We start from the raw sequence: 16,960 nt of genomic DNA, 5'->3' as shown, positions 1-16,960 counted from the left end.
CAATAAAATTAAAAATGCTTATTAAACATAAACCAAACAATGGAGGTGGTCATTTCTTCATGCGCAGTGAATAACTCGGCACTCTAAAGCACCCGAGAGCGTTTTTTTCGATGCCAACCTAACCAGAGTGACGGGAGCGGCACAATTCAGAAAAAGCGCTCAGCTCGCCGATAAAATGCGATTTAAGCAATAAAATTAAAAATGCTTATAAAACATAAACCAAACGTTGGAGGTGGTCATTTCTTCATGCGCAGTGATAAACTCGGCACTCTAAAGCACCCGAGAGCGTTTTTTTCGATGCCAACCTAACCAGAGTGACGGGAGCGGCACAATTCAGAAAAAGTGCTCAGCTCGCCGAGAAAATGCGATTTAAGCAATAAAATTAAAAATGCTTATAAAACATAAACCAAACGTTGGAGGTGGTCATTTCTTAATGCGCAGTAATAAACTCGGCACTCTAAAGCACCCGAGAGCGTTTTTTTCGATGCCAACCTAACCAGAGTGACGGGAGCGGCACAATTCAGAAAAAGTGCTCAGCTCGCCGAGAAAATGCGATTTAAGCAATAAAATTAAAAATGCTTATAAAACATAAACCAAACGTTGGAGGTGGTCATTTCTTAATGCGCAGTAATAAACTCGGCACTCTAAAGCACCCGAGAGCGTTTTTTTCGATGCCAACCTAACCAGAGTGACGGGAGCGGCACAATTCAGAAAAAGCGCTCAGCTCGCCGAGAAAATGCGATTTAAGCAATAAAATTAAAAATGCTTATAAAACATAAACCAAACGTTGGAGGTGGTCATTTCTTCGTGCGCAGTGAATAACTCGGCACTCTAAAGCACCCGAGAGCGTTTATTTTCGATGCCAACCTAACCAGAGTGACGGGAGCGGCACAATTCAGAAAAAGTGCTCAGCTCGCCGAGAAAATGCGATTTAAGCAATAAAATTAAAAATGCTTATAAAACTTAAACCAAACGTTGGAGGTGGTCATTTCTTAATGCGCAGTAATAAACTCGGCACTCTAAAGCACCCGAGAGCGTTTTTTTCGATGCCAACCTAACCAGAGTGACGGGAGCGGCACAATTCAGAAAAAGTGCTCAGCTCGCCGAGAAAATGCGATTTAAGCAATAAAATTAAAAATGCTTATTAAACATAAACCAAACGTTGGAGGTGGTCATTTCTTCATGCGCAGTGAATAACTCGGCACTCTAAAGCACCCGAGAGCGTTTTTTTCGATGCCAACCTAACCAGAGTGACGGGAGCGGCACAATTCAGAAAAAGCGCTCAGCTCGCCGAGAAAATGCGATTTAAGCAATAAAATTAAAAATGCTTATAAAACATAAACCAAACGTTGGAGGTGGTCATTTCTTAATGCGCAGTAATAAACTCGGCACTCTAAAGCACCCGAGAGCGTTTTTTTCGATGCCAACCTAACCAGAGTGACGGGAGCGGCACAATTCAGAAAAAGTGCTCAGCTCGCCGAGAAAATGCGATTTAAGCAATAAAATTAAAAATGCTTATTAAACATAAACCAAACGTTGGAGGTGGTCATTTCTTCATGCGCAGTGAATAACTCGGCACTCTAAAGCACCCGATAGCGTTTTTTTCGATGCCAACCTAACCAGAGTGACGGGAGCGGCACAATTCAGAAAAAGTGCTCAGCTCGCCGAGAAAATGCGATTTAAGCAATAAAATTAAAAATGCTTATAAAACATAAACCAAACGTTGGAGGTGGTCATTTCTTAATGCGCAGTAATAAACTCGGCACTCTAAAGCACCCGAGAGCGTTTTTTTCGATGCCAACCTAACCAGAGTGACGGGAGCGGCACAATTCAGAAAAAGTGCTCAGCTCGCCGAGAAAATGCGATTTAAGCAATAAGATTAAAAATGCTTATAAAACATAAACCAAACGTTGGAGGTGATCATTTCTTCATGCGCAGTGAATAACTCGGCACTCTAAAGCACCCGAGAGCGTTTTTTTCGATGCCAACCTAACCAGAGTGACGGGAGCGGCACAATTCAGAAAAAGTGCTCAGCTCGCCGAGAAAATGCGATTTAAGCAATAAAATTAAAAATGCTTATAAAACATAAACCAAACGTTGGAGGTGGTCATTTCTTAATGCGCAGTAATAAACTCGGCACTCTAAAGCACCCGAGAGCGTTTTTTTCGATGCCAACCTAACCAGAGTGACGGGAGCGGCACAATTCAGAAAAAGTGCTCAGCTCGCCGAGAAAATGCGATTTAAGCAATAAAATTAAAAATGCTTATAAAACATAAACCAAACGTTGGAAGTGGTCATTTCTTCATGCGCAGTGATAAACTCGGCACTCTAAAGCACCCGAGAGCGTTTTTTTCGATGCCAACCAGAGTGACGGGAGCGGCACAATTCAGAAAAAGCGCTCAGCTCGCCGAGAAAATGCGATTTAAGCAATAAAATTAAAAATGCTTATAAAACATAAACCAAACGTTGGAGGTGGTCATTTCTTCATGCGCAGTGATAAACTCGGCACTCTAAAGCACCCGAGAGCGTTTTTTTCGATGCCAACCTAACCAGAGTGACGGGAGCGGCACAATTCAGAAAAAGTGCTCAGCTCGCCGAGAAAATGCGATTTAAGCAATAAAATTAAAAATGCTTATAAAACATAAACCAAACGTTGGAGGTGGTCATTTCTTCATGCGCAGTGAATAACTCGGCACTCTAAAGCACCCGAGAGCGTTTTTTTCGATGCCAACCTAAACAGAGTGACGGGAGCGGCACAATTCAGAAAAAGTGCTCAGCTCGCCGAGAAAATGCGATTTAAGCAATAAAATTAAAAATGCTTATAAAACATAAACCAAACGTTGGAGGTGGTCATTTCTTAATACGAAGTAATAAACTCGGCACTCTAAAGCACCCGTGAGCGTTTTTTTCGATGCCAACCTAACCAGAGTGACGGGAGCGGCACAATTCAGAAAAAGTGCTCAGCTCGCCGAGAAAATGCGATTTAAGCAATAAAATTAAAAATGCTTATAAAACATAAACCAAACGTTGGAGGTGGTCATTTCTTAATGCGCAGTAATAAACTCGGCACTCTAAAGCACCCGAGAGCGTTTTTTTCGATGCCAACCTAACCAGAGTGACGGGAGCGGCACAATTCAGAAAAAGCGCTCAGCTCGCCGAGAAAATGCGATTTAAGCAATAAAATTAAAAATGCTTATAAAACATAAACCAAACGTTGGAGGTGATCATTTCTTAATGCGCAGTAATAAACTCGGCACTCTAAAGCACCCGAGAGCGTTTTTTTCGATGCCAACCTAAACAGAGTGACGGGAGCGGCACAATTCAGAAAAAGTGCTCAGCTCGCCGAGAAAATGCGATTTAAGCAATAAAATTAAAAATGCTTATTAAACATAAACCAAACGTTGGAGGTGGTCATTTCTTCATGCGCAGTGAATAACTCGGCACTCTAAAGCACCCGATAGCGTTTTTTTCGATGCCAACCTAACCAGAGTGACGGGAGCGGCACAATTCAGAAAAAGTGCTCAGCTCGCCGAGAAAATGCGATTTAAGCAATAAAATTAAAAATGCTTATAAAACATAAACCAAACGTTGGAGGTGGTCATTTCTTAATGCGCAGTAATAAACTCGGCACTCTAAAGCACCCGAGAGCGTTTTTTTCGATGCCAACCTAACCAGAGTGACGGGAGCGGCACAATTCAGAAAAAGTGCTCAGCTCGCCGAGAAAATGCGATTTAAGCAATAAGATTAAAAATGCTTATAAAACATAAACCAAACGTTGGAGGTGATCATTTCTTCATGCGCAGTGAATAACTCGGCACTCTAAAGCACCCGAGAGCGTTTTTTTCGATGCCAACCTAACCAGAGTGACGGGAGCGGCACAATTCAGAAAAAGTGCTCAGCTCGCCGAGAAAATGCGATTTAAGCAATAAAATTAAAAATGCTTATAAAACATAAACCAAACGTTGGAGGTGGTCATTTCTTAATGCGCAGTAATAAACTCGGCACTCTAAAGCACCCGAGAGCGTTTTTTTCGATGCCAACCTAACCAGAGTGACGGGAGCGGCACAATTCAGAAAAAGTGCTCAGCTCGCCGAGAAAATGCGAGCAATAAAATTAAAAATGCTTATAAAACATAAACCAAACGTTGGAAGTGGTCATTTCTTCATGCGCAGTGATAAACTCGGCACTCTAAAGCACCCGAGAGCGTTTTTTTCGATGCCAACCTAACCAGAGTGACGGGAGCGGCACAATTCAGAAAAAGCGCTCAGCTCGCCGAGAAAATGCGATTTAAGCAATAAAATTAAAAATGCTTATAAAATGTAGCACCCTTTTAAACCACTCAGTGTAGAACTTACCAGAGAATGGTGGGTGCTTGGGTCCGGTTTGCCCTCAGGTGGATACCACGAAGGTTCACCTAATTAAGTGAGGTCGGTGAAAACTACCAACCAACCAAACACTAGCTAAAATGAGACCCAGAGCAACTATAACGTATTGGCGAAATTATAACGAGCCATATTTTAATACACAAAACGAAAATAAATCCACATAGAACAATGGCAAAAGACAAACTTCTTTTCACACGCGCACACGGATACACACACGCTCAGAATTTTAGTGTAGTGGGCCCACTCACACACACACGCACACTCCGTACTCACGACTCAGTCCGCACCACCCCGTTGCAGGCCTGTTCCCCGCCTTGCTCACTACTCAGCAAAGCTAAAATTCCTCGTCGGTTTTTTGCAGCTTGAGTACGTGGCAATAAACAGTCTCGGTTGTCCGTAGCTTGGGTGCGTGGCAAGATATGGTCTCTGTCGTCGGGTAGCTTGAGTGCGTGGCAACGAGATGGTCTCGGTCGTCGAGTAGCTTGAGTGAGTGGCAACGAGATGGCAACGTAGCTCAGACGTTAACCGCGGTTGCTACGGCCTTGCTAAGTTCCGGTTCCAAGCTCGCTCCTCTTGCTACAAACAAAACTTTCCCGACTCGGCAAAACTAAGAGAGTCAGTACGTATCTTCCCACATACCGCTGTAGTCTTAGCCAATTATTGACCAACAACACCGTCAATTCCTTCGGAAGGATACCGCATACGTCCGTTCCGCTCCGTCTTTTTCTCACCTCTCTCTTCTTTTTTCCCCGGGGGGAAAAAACCCTCTCTCCAACAACAGCCAATCACATTTGACCATGCAATGCCAATTTGTTTAATTGACCAATGAAATGGTATGAACACAAACACAACCTAACTTGCTTAAACAGACAGTTTACTTTTAAGTTTGGGTGACCTATATTTAAATAAAAAATAGGATTTATATGCTATCATAATAATGAATATTATGACAATTACGGTAACAGAAATAATTAAATAAACTATTAGTCTGGTAATCACCGGGCTACACTCTCCCCCTTCTAAAAGGTTTTGATGTCCTCATCAAAAAAGGGACTTACAGATATAATATAGTCTGCAAGTTTAAAGGGAAAAGGCCGAATTTGAACAAGTGAAACACAACGCCAGGGGGTGGCACCAGAGGGTTTGACATGAGCTTCTTCTGGAGTTGCTGTAAAGCCCACTTCCCACCAACACTCCGTGGCTTAAAACAATAACTGGATGGTCACAGGGTTCTCCAAGTTCATCATAACTCAGCCTGACCACTGGACGAGTGACTCTCTTAGAACGTTCCACTTTCTGAATTTCCACTTCAGTTCTCTGACTTGAGTTGAGCTCCGTTTCCCCCTCTAAATCGTTGACTTCTGGGTCAGCATTGGGAGGCAGGTTTAGACTCTCACTGACAATTGACTGTGCATCAGCCTCATCTTGAGCTGGTCTTGGCATGTCGTAGACTGGTAGAGATTGGCTTATTGGCAACCCGGGAGGTGTCGGTAACTTGTCCCAGTCAATCTTCCAGTAGTTTGACCACTGTTCCTCCTCGTAATCAGACTCAGAGGACAGCCCCTGTTCTTTTGTCTTTTGTTGGGATCTGGTTACATGCCTCCGTTGGGGCTGCTCATCACCCTCGTCCACAGGGAGTCTCACGAGGTAACCGATGGGTAACAGATGATTACGATGGATGGTCTTCTCCACTCCCATGCCTCTCTCAGGCTTAATCTTGTAGACTGGTAGGTTCGACAGTTTTTCCCCCACCACATACGGTGAGGGTCTCCATTTACATCTCAGTTTTTGTTTGCCTTGAACTCCAAAATTTCTCATTAGAACTCGGTCACCTTTGTCCAGAACTTGTTCTTTGACATGCTTGTCATGTGCTCTCTTGTTTCTTTGGTGGTTTTTGTCCGATGTCTCTGTAGCTAGTGTGTAAGCTCTTTGGAGGTCCCTCTTGAGATTGGCTACATACTGGTGATAGGCCTTGCCTTTTGGACTAGTATCGGCCACGTCAAAACAAACATCAACTGGTAGACGAGCTTCTCGGCCAAACATCAACAGATAAGGTGAGTAACCAGTGGCTTCATTCTGTGAGCAATTGTAGGCGTGAACCAGTTGACTGATCTTTTGACTCCACTTTTGCTTCTGCTTGGTATCAAGAGTGCCTAGCATTGACAAAAGCGTACGGTTGAATCTCTCCGGTTGAGGATCCCCCTGAGGATGGTAAGGAGATGTTCTGGATTTTCGAATGCCTAACATCCTCAGGAGATCTTGGATCAACTTGCTTTCAAAATCCCGCCCTTGGTCGGAATGTATGCGGGCAGGGAGACCATAATGTACAAAGAACCGTTCACACAGAATCTTGGCTACAGTCATGGCTTTCTGGTCTTTGGCTGGAAAGGCTTGAGCGTAGCGGGTAAAATGATCAGTCACTACCAGGATGTTAGCATACCCTTGAGAGTCAGGTTCAAGTGACAGGAAATCGATACACACGAGGTCTAAAGGCCCTTGGCTGGTTATCTGATTCAAAGGAGCAGCTTTTTGGGGCAGGGCTTTGCGGGTGATGCAATGGCCACAGTTTTTTACATACTGCTCCACTTCGGCACCCATCTTGGGCCAGTAAAATCGATCTCTGAGAAGTTCAAGTGTCTTGTCTATGCCTAGGTGACCAGACTCATCGTGTAGGGATTTCAGAACCATGGTGACATACTCTTTGGGTAGAACTAGCTGGTGCACTGGGGACCCATTTCTTTGCACATTTCTGTAGAGCAGGTTTTCTCGTATTATAAGCTTGCTTGCTTCTTTATTCAACAGTGTGGAAATCGGGTTTTCAAAAGTGGCAAATGGTGTACCACCAATCAGTGACTGTTTGACTGGGGCAATATTAGGGTCACGGTCTTGAGCTTGGATGAGATCTTTGTGACTGAACTGTGTTAATGAACCAAGATCCAGCCGAACTGGGTAGACGAAGGACTCAGGAATGGCGTCTGGGGACACTCCGAGCGATTCTGCGACGGTTGTGGACTCTTTATGGGTTTCTCGGCAAGTAATTTGTTTGCAGAGAGCTTTGACACACTCCAGAGACACACTTTGCCATTCTTGTTTGGTATCGGAAACGGGGTTTCGCGAGAGTGAATCAGCATCTATATTGTTCCGGCCTGGTCTATACTGCAGGGTAAACTTGTAAGTGGACAAGGCGGAGAGCCAACGATGTCCTGTTGCGTTGAGTTTGGCAGTCGTGAGAATGTAGGTGAGCGGGTTGTTGTCTGTTCTCACAGTAAACTGAGCTCCATATAAATAATCGTGGAATTTGTCAACTACAGCCCACTTGAGTGCCAAAAACTCCAGCTGGTGTACTGGATAGTTCTTTTCAGATGTACTTAGCTTGCGGCTGGCGAAAGCGACTGGTCTTAACCCTTCTGGGTACTCCTGATTTAGAACGGCACCCAAACCTTGATAACTTGCATCGATGTGAAGCATGTAAGGTTTGGTCGGGTCAGCGAATGCCAGCACAGGAGCACTTGTGAGGCAGTGGATGATCCTTTGGAAAGCCTCTGAACAGGACTTGTCCCACCGATCACCGAAAGGCTCTTCTTTTTTGTAATAGTTCTTGTCTGGTGAAGGATTTGATTTTGTCTTCTTTTGTGTTGGAGGATAACCCTTGCATAGCTCGGTTAACGGACGAACGATGATGGAAAAGTTTTTGATGAATCTACGGTAATAACCACAAAACCCCAAGAAAGACTGGAGAGATGTGAGGTCTGTAGGTTGCGTCCACTTGGTCACAGATTCAACTTTGGCGGGGTCTGTGGCAATTCCATGCTCTGAGACGATGTGCCCAACATAGTTCACTTGAGGGCGACAAAACTGACACTTATCCAGAGACAGCTTGAGCCCAGCTTCTTCAAGGCGGTTAATGACTTTGAGAAGTCTTTGTTCGTGTTCCTCTAATGTTTTGCCAAACACAATCAGGTCGTCCAGATAAACAATAACTTCTAGCATGTGCATGTCCCCAACAGTCTTCTCCATCAGTCTCTGGAACGTTGCAGGGGCACCAGTAATTCCCTGTGGCATCCGCTCAAACTGAAAAAAACCCAGAGGACATATAAATGCTGTTTTTTCTTTGTCCTCGTCGGCCATTGGGATTTGGTAGTAGCCGCTGCGCAAATCCAACACCGAAAACCACTTGCTGCCGGACAAACAGTCAAGGGCGTCGTCAATGCGAGGCACGGCATACTGATCGGGAATGGTTCTGCGGTTCAAGGTGCGGTAGTCGACACACATGCGAAGTTGGCCATTCTTTTTACGTGCCAGGACAATCGGGGATGCGTATGGACTCCTTGATTCCTTTATGATTCCAGCAGCCAGCAGACCTTGTAGATGACGCCGGAGATCATCCAAGTCAGCAGGCGCAATGCGCCGAGACCGTTCTCTGAAAGGAGTGTTATTGTTTACCCGTATGTTATGCACTACTCCTCTTGCCAAACCCACATCCCACTCCTCTGTAGAAAACACATTGGGATGCTGAGCTAGCTTTGTACTGAGTCTTTCTTTCCATTCTTCGCTGATGTCTGAATCACCAAAGTTAAACACGCAGGGGTCCATAGCTGGAACAATATTGGCATGGGAGCTTGGTGTATCAGTCACAACATCAGCGACATGCAAATGTGCAATCACAGTCCCCATAGGGATAGCAGTTGACTTTAGAGACTCATTTCGCAGAAGCACCAGAAACTTGTTGGGGTCTAACATCTTAGAGAATAACACCGTTGGTTGGACTAGGACACTTGGAGGAAGAGAAGGTGAGTGAGCACGTTCAGTGAGGAGTATACTGTCTCCAAGGGTTTTCCTTTCTTTGACTCGACAAATGGCAATGTGTTCTGTGCCAGGGGCTATGATGAGAGGACCAGGACCTGCCCATTTTACATCAGCAACAGGTAAGTTGGTGTCGTCTTCGGGACTTTCTTTTTCAGAAGAAGGTGAGTAGTTTTCTTTGTGCACTTGAACTTTAACGGACTTTACATTTTCCCGGACTTTCTGAGTAGAGTTTGACTGAAAAGGCCGAACACCCTTGACATTGGTGCCAATAAGAACGGGTATTGTCTCGGAACAACGAGGGTCAGGACACACCAAAGCCAGAACAGACACAGCCTTGGCTTTGTTCCATTTTGACTTGTCTGGCAGCTCCAACTCAACTTGGACATAGCCTTTATAGGGGTAACTATCTTTTGAGTCACTCAGGCCCCATATGGACAGACCAGTCACCGGGTTCAGCGGGATATGTGACAGATTTTCACTGTACCAGCTGTCAAAAATGATGGTAACTTGGGAGCCGCTATCCATGAGTGCCGTGCAGGGGTTGCCATTAATAGTTACTTGGGCAGTAGAAGGAGGTCCAACGAGACCTTCTGGCAAACTGTAGGTCTGCATGTGGACAGAACTCCTCTTCACATTTGCATTTGTATTATTTTCTCTTGCCTCTTCAGGTCTTTGACCTTGCGTGGACTTTCTTTGAGCTTGTAGGAGTTTCTGTATTACTTTGGGGTAGTTCTCTGGAGCAATACATTTAGTTGCAATGTGCCCATCTTCGCCACACCGGTAACAAAAGAAATCACTTGAGTTTCTGGAAGTGAAAGTTCTTTGCTGCTGGGGCTTAGACGGCGTTTCTCTTTGACGGTTCTCAGAGGCGGAACTGTACTTGGGCTTAATTGACATTGCTGAAACTTGTTTTCTGAGCTTTACCACCTCTTTCTTTAGGGCTTGTACGTTTTTATCTTCTGAGCTCTCTGATTTTATATCGACAGACGGGAAAAAACTTGTCATATTCCCACATGGCATTGATGAGGACGTAGTGAGCTCACATACTTGCGTTTTGAGTTGGTCTATTTCTGCCTTTAACCCTGTGATCTCAGTGTCTGAGGTTAACATGGCACTTTTTGCATAAACTGCTTTGGACGGTTGTAGTCTGCGGCGTGAAGCTTCATGCTCCTCTTCCTGACGTATCTCAGTGAGTAGCTGCAGGAAAGTGGGCGGATTATCACGTCGTTCTCTCAGTCGGAGGTTCAGGATCATAAAATCAGATCTGCTGGCTCCTTTGATGAGCTGGTCGATGCGAGCGCGATCTGTGTGATCTACCCTTATGCCCCCTTTTTGGACGACTTTATTCAGGACTCGCTCCATGCGCCTCAAAAACTCGGATAGTTTCTCACTTGGGTGTTGGCACAGCATTCTGTAGGTAAAATAAAGTTCTTCTCCGCTCTCTGGTGTACCAAATGTATTTTCGAGGATGTCCAGGAATTCAGTGGACGTTGCGCTGGGGTCATTGAACCGGACAGCTTGCAGGACCTCTAGCGCAGGACCTTTTACACTTTCCATAATCCTCATCCTCTTTTCTCTTTCCGGACGTTCACATTCCTCAATCATGAGTCTGGCTCGTTCAATCCAATTTTCTAACTGTTCTTCTCCCGATGGTGTGGGCGTAACCCCTGAGAAGGTCCGCAGTCTCCTGAATGGACTGATGTCACTGCTGGTGGGCTGTTGTGTCTGTTTCAAGATTTCACCAACAGCTTTGATGATAGCCTCAGGAGAGGACGCTTGCAGTGGTGGAATCAAACTAGGATGGGTTTGTGGCACACTTGGACCATCACTGGCTGCCTCATTCTCTAGTGCAGAAACTACAAAGATCCTCCATGGCCCAACAGAACATTCGGGAAATACATCAACAGGAATTGCGCTGGTATTGACCTTCTCTTTGCACTCACACAGCACAGTTAGGCTTTGAGAATGTGGGTCAAACATCCTTCCTCTCACTTTGACTCTTCCAAGTGCTTTGATTGTCTGCAATGTTTCTTCAATGGTATTTGTTTCAGCCTCTGCAGGAACGTCTTTCAACAGCAAAGCGTTGGCCAGGTCTATGCCTTCTCCAATACACCAGTTCTTCAGCTGAGCCATCTCCCCTGGTTGTGCAGTTACTTGGATCACTTGTCAGGACTAAATTTGACAGGCTTTAGTTTTTACTAGTAGCATTTAAATTTCAAGGGGAAAACTAAGGCTTCGTTAAGGTGACTCTAACTTAAGGGTAAAGAATACAGAATTATTTTCTTTTCTTATTATTACTATTAAACCTACACTTCTCTGGGTCAAACTAAATTTAGTTAAATGTAGTGCTATTTTATAACTATTTTAGAGCTAAATTATCCCAGCGGTGCCTCCATTTTATGTAGCACCCTTTTAAACCACTCAGTGTAGAACTTACCAGAGAATGGTGGGTGCTTGGGTCCGGTTTGCCCTCAGGTGGATACCACGAAGGTTCACCTAATTAAGTGAGGTCGGTGAAAACTACCAACCAACCAAACACTAGCTAAAATGAGACCCAGAGCAACTATAACGTATTGGCGAAATTATAACGAGCCATATTTTAATACACAAAACGAAAATAAATCCACATAGAACAATGGCAAAAGACAAACTTCTTTTCACACGCGCACACGGATACACACACGCTCAGAATTTTAGTGTAGTGGGCCCACTCACACACACACGCACACTCCGTACTCACGACTCAGTCCGCACCACCCCGTTGCAGGCCTGTTCCCCGCCTTGCTCACTACTCAGCAAAGCTAAAATTCCTCGTCGGTTTTTTGCAGCTTGAGTACGTGGCAATAAACAGTCTCGGTTGTCCGTAGCTTGGGTGCGTGGCAAGATATGGTCTCTGTCGTCGGGTAGCTTGAGTGCGTGGCAACGAGATGGTCTCGGTCGTCGAGTAGCTTGAGTGAGTGGCAACGAGATGGCAACGTAGCTCAGACGTTAACCGCGGTTGCTACGGCCTTGCTAAGTTCCGGTTCCAAGCTCGCTCCTCTTGCTACAAACAAAACTTTCCCGACTCGGCAAAACTAAGAGAGTCAGTACGTATCTTCCCACATACCGCTGTAGTCTTAGCCAATTATTGACCAACAACACCGTCAATTCCTTCGGAAGGATACCGCATACGTCCGTTCCGCTCCGTCTTTTTCTCACCTCTCTCTTCTTTTTTCCCCGGGGGGAAAAAACCCTCTCTCCAACAACAGCCAATCACATTTGACCATGCAATGCCAATTTGTTTAATTGACCAATGAAATGGTATGAACACAAACACAACCTAACTTGCTTAAACAGACAGTTTACTTTTAAGTTTGGGTGACCTATATTTAAATAAAAAATAGGATTTATATGCTATCATAATAATGAATATTATGACAATTACGGTAACAGAAATAATTAAATAAACTATTAGTCTGGTAATCACCGGGCTACATAAAACATAAACCAAACGTTGGAGGTGGTCATTTCTTCATGCGCAGTGATAAACTCGGCACTCTAAAGCACCCGAGAGCGTTTTTTTCGATGCCAACCTAACCAGAGTGACGGGAGCGGCACAATTCAGAAAAAGTGCTCAGCTCGCCGAGAAAATGCGATTTAAGCAATAAAATTAAAAATGCTTATAAAACATAAACCAAACGTTGGAGGTGGTCATTTCTTCATGCGCAGTGAATAACTCGGCACTCTAAAGCACCCGAGAGCGTTTTTTTCGATGCCAACCTAACCAGAGTGACGGGAGCGGCACAATTCAGAAAAAGTGCTCAGCTCGCCGAGAAAATGCGATTTAAGCAATAAAATTAAAAATGCTTATAAAACATAAACCAAACGTTGGAGGTGGTCATTTCTTAATACGAAGTAATAAACTCGGCACTCTAAAGCACCCGTGAGCGTTTTTTTCGATGCCAACCTAACCAGAGTGACGGGAGCGGCACAATTCAGAAAAAGTGCTCAGCTCGCCGAGAAAATGCGATTTAAGCAATAAAATTAAAAATGCTTATAAAACATAAACCAAACGTTGGAGGTGGTCATTTCTTAATGCGCAGTAATAAACTCGGCACTCTAAAGCACCCGAGAGCGTTTTTTTCGATGCCAACCTAACCAGAGTGACGGGAGCGGCACAATTCAGAAAAAGCGCTCAGCTCGCCGAGAAAATGCGATTTAAGCAATAAAATTAAAAATGCTTATAAAACATAAACCAAACGTTGGAGGTGGTCATTTCTTAATGCGCAGTAATAAACTCGGCACTCTAAAGCACCCGAGAGCGTTTTTTTCGATGCCAACCTAACCAGAGTGACGGGAGCGGCACAATTCAGAAAAAGTGCTCAGCTCGCCGAGAAAATGCGATTTAAGCAATAAAATTAAAAATGCTTATTAAACATAAACCAAACGTTGGAGGTTGATATTTCTTCATGCGCAGTGAATAACTCGGCACTCTAAAGCACCCGAGAGCGTTTTTTTCGATGCCAACCTAACCAGAGTGACGGGAGCGGCACAATTCAGAAAAAGCGCTCAGCTCGCCGAGAAAATGCGATTTAAGCAATAAAATTAAAAATGCTTATTAAACATAAACCAAACGTTGGAGGTGGTCATTTCTTCATGCGCAGTAATAAACTCGGCACTCTAAAGCACCCGAGAGCGTTTTTTTCGATGCCAACCTAACCAGAGTGACGGGAGCGGCACAATTCAGAAAAAGTGCTCAGCTCGCCGAGAAAATGCGATTTAAGCAATAAAATTAAAAATGCTTATAAAACATAAACCAAACGTTGGAGGTGGTCATTTCTTAATGCGCAGTAATAAACTCGGCACTCTAAAGCACCCGAGAGCGTTTTTTTCGATGCCAACCTAACCAGAGTGACGGGAGCGGCACAATTCAGAAAAAGCGCTCAGCTCGCCGAGAAAATGCGATTTAAGCAATAAAATTTAAAATGCTTATAAAACATAAACCAAACGTTGGAGGTGGTCATTTCTTCATGCGCAGTGAATAACTCGGCACTCTAAAGCACCCGAGAGCGTTTTTTTCGATGCCAACCTAACCAGAGTGACGGGAGAGGCACAATTCAGAAAAAGCGCTCAGCTCGCCGAGAAAATGCGATTTAAGCAATAAAATTAAAAATGCTTATAAAACATAAACCAAACGTTGGAGGTGGTCATTTCTTCATGCGCAGTGATAAACTCGGCACTCTAAAGCACCCGAGAGCGTTTTTTTCGATGCCAACCTAACCAGAGTGACGGGAGCGGCACAATTCAGAAAAAGTGCTCAGCTCGCCGAGAAAATGCGATTTAAGCAATAAAATTAAAAATGCTTATAAAACATAAACCAAACGTTGGAGGTGGTCATTTCTTCATGCGCAGTGATAAACTCGGCACTCTAGAGCACCCGAGAGCGTTTTTTTCGATGCCAACCTAACCAGAGTGACGGGAGCGGCACAATTCAGAAAAAGCGCTCAGCTCGCCGAGAAAATGCGATTTAAGCAATAAAATTAAAAATGCTTATAAAACATAAACCAAACGTTGGAGGTCATTTCTTCATGCGCAGTGATAAACTCGGCACTCTAAAGCACCCGAGAGCGTTTTTTTCGATGCCAACCTAACCAGAGTGACGGGAGCGGCACAATTCAGAAAAAGTGCTCAGCTCGCCGAGAAAATGCGATTCAAGCAATAAAATTAAAAATGCTTATTAAACATAAACCAAACGTTGGAGGTGGTCATTTCTTCATGCGCAGTGAATAACTCGGCACTCTAAAGCACCCGAGAGCGTTTTTTTCGATGCCAACCTAACCAGAGTGACGGGAGCGGCACAATTCAGAAAAAGTGCTCAGCTCGCCGAGAAAATGCGATTTAAGCAATAAAATTAAAAATGCTTATAAAACATAAACCAAACGTTGGAGGTGGTCATTTCTAAATGCGCAGTAATAAACTCGGCACTCTAAAGCACCCGAGAGCGTTTTTTTCGATGCCTACCTAACCAGAGTGTCGGGAGCGGCACAATTCTGAAAAAGTGCTCAGCTCGCCGAGAAAATGCGATTTAAGCAATAAAATTAAAAATGCTTATTAAACATAAACCAAACGTTGGAGGTGGTCATTTCTTAATGCGCAGTGAATAACTCGGCACTCTAAAGCACCCGAGAGCGTTTTTTTCGATGCCAACCTAACCAGAGTGACGGGAGCGGCACAATTCAGAAAAAGCGCTCAGCTCGCCGAGAAAATGCGATTTAAGCAATAAAATTAAAAATGCTTATTAAACATAAACCAAACATTGGAGGTGGTCATTTCTTCATGCGCAGTGAATAACTCGGCACTCTAAAGCACCCGAGAGCGTTTTTTTCGATGCCAACCTAACCAGAGTGACGGGAGCGGCACAATTCAGAAAAAGCGCTCAGCTCGCCGAGAAAATGCGATTTAAGCAATAAAATTAAAAATGCTTATAAAACATAAACCAAACGTTGGAGGTGGTCATTTCTTCATGCGCAGTGATAAACTCGGCACTCTAAAGCACCCGAGAGCGTTTTTTTCGATGCCAACCTAACCAGAGTGACGGGAGCGGCACAATTCAGAAAAAGTGGTCAGCTCGCCGAGAAAATGCGATTTAAGCAATAAAATTAAAAATGCTTATAAAACATAAACCAAACGTTGGAGGTGGTCATTTCTTCATGCGCAGTGAATAACTCGGCACTCTAAAGCTCCCGAGAGCGTTTTTTTCGATGCCAACCTAACCAGAGTTACGGGAGCGGCACAATTCAGAAAAAGCGCTCAGCTCGCCGAGAAAATGCGATTTAAGCAATAAAATTAAAAATGCTTATAAAACATAAACCAAACGTTGGAGTGGTCATTTCTTCATGCGCAGTGATAAACTCGGCACTCTAAAGCACCCGAGAGCGTTTTTTTCGGTGCCAACCTAACCAGAGTGACGGGAGCGGCACAATTCAGAAAAAGCGCTCAGCTCACCGAGAAAATGCGATTTAAGCAATAAAATTAAAAATGCTTATAAAACATAAACCAAACGTTGGAGGTGGTCATTTCTTCATGCGCAGTGATAAACTCGCCACTCTAAAGCACCCGAGAGCGTTTTTTTCGATGCCAACCTAACCAGAGTGACGGGAGCGGCACAATTCAGAAAAAGTGCTCAGCTCGCCGAGAAAATGCGATTTAAGCAATAAAATTAAAAATGCTTATAAAACATAAACCAAACGTTGGAGGTGGTCATTTCTTCATGCGCAGTGAATAACTCGGCACTCTAAAGGACCCGAGAGCGTTTTTTTCGATGCCAACCTAACCAGAGTGACGGGAGCGGCACAATTCAGAAAAAGTGCTCAGCTCGCCGAAAAAATGCGATTTAAGCAATAAAATTAAAAATGCTTATAAAACATAAACCAAACGTTGGAGGTGGTCATTTCTTAATGCGCAGTAATAAACTCGGCACTCTAAAGCACCCGTGAGCGTTTTTTTCGATGCCAACCTAACCAGAGTGACGGGAGCGGCACAATTCAGAAAAAGTGCTCAGCTCGCCGAGAAAATGCGATTTAAGCAATAAAATTAAAAATGCTTATAAAACATAAACCAAACGTTGGAGGTGGTCATTTCTTCATGCGCAGTGATAAAGTCGGCACTCTAAAGCACCCGAGAGCGTTTTTTTCGATGCCAACCTAACCAGAGTGACGGGAGCGGCACAATTCAGAAAAAGTGCTCAGCTCGCCGAGAAAATGCGATTTAAGCAATAAAATTAAAAATGC

General features: G+C 44.1%; 1 protein-coding gene across 1 annotated transcript; it reads right to left on the bottom strand.

Moving 5' to 3' along the window:
• Nucleotides 1-4,324: 4,324 nt before the first annotated feature.
• Nucleotides 4,325-11,449, bottom strand: LOC133147011 (uncharacterized). The gene has a single exon (XM_061271127.1). The coding sequence runs from the start codon at nucleotides 11,322-11,324 to the stop codon at nucleotides 5,466-5,468; it is 5,859 nt and encodes a 1,952-aa protein (XP_061127111.1). The 5' UTR covers nucleotides 11,325-11,449; the 3' UTR covers nucleotides 4,325-5,465.
• Nucleotides 11,450-16,960: the final 5,511 nt, after the last annotated feature.

The sequence above is a fragment of the Syngnathus typhle genome, unplaced genomic scaffold (assembly GCF_033458585.1).
Source record: "Syngnathus typhle isolate RoL2023-S1 ecotype Sweden unplaced genomic scaffold, RoL_Styp_1.0 HiC_scaffold_25, whole genome shotgun sequence".
NCBI lineage: Eukaryota > Metazoa > Chordata > Actinopteri > Syngnathiformes > Syngnathidae > Syngnathus > Syngnathus typhle.
The sequence above is the reverse complement of the archived record's forward strand: the minus strand, read 5'-3'. Positions and strand labels throughout refer to the sequence as shown.

Bases quoted from the DNA above. Each gene is read 5' to 3' on its own strand.
- LOC133147011 (XM_061271127.1), bottom strand. From the start codon at position 11,324: ATGGCTCAGCTGAAGAACTGGTGTATTGGAGAAGGCATAGACCTGGCC.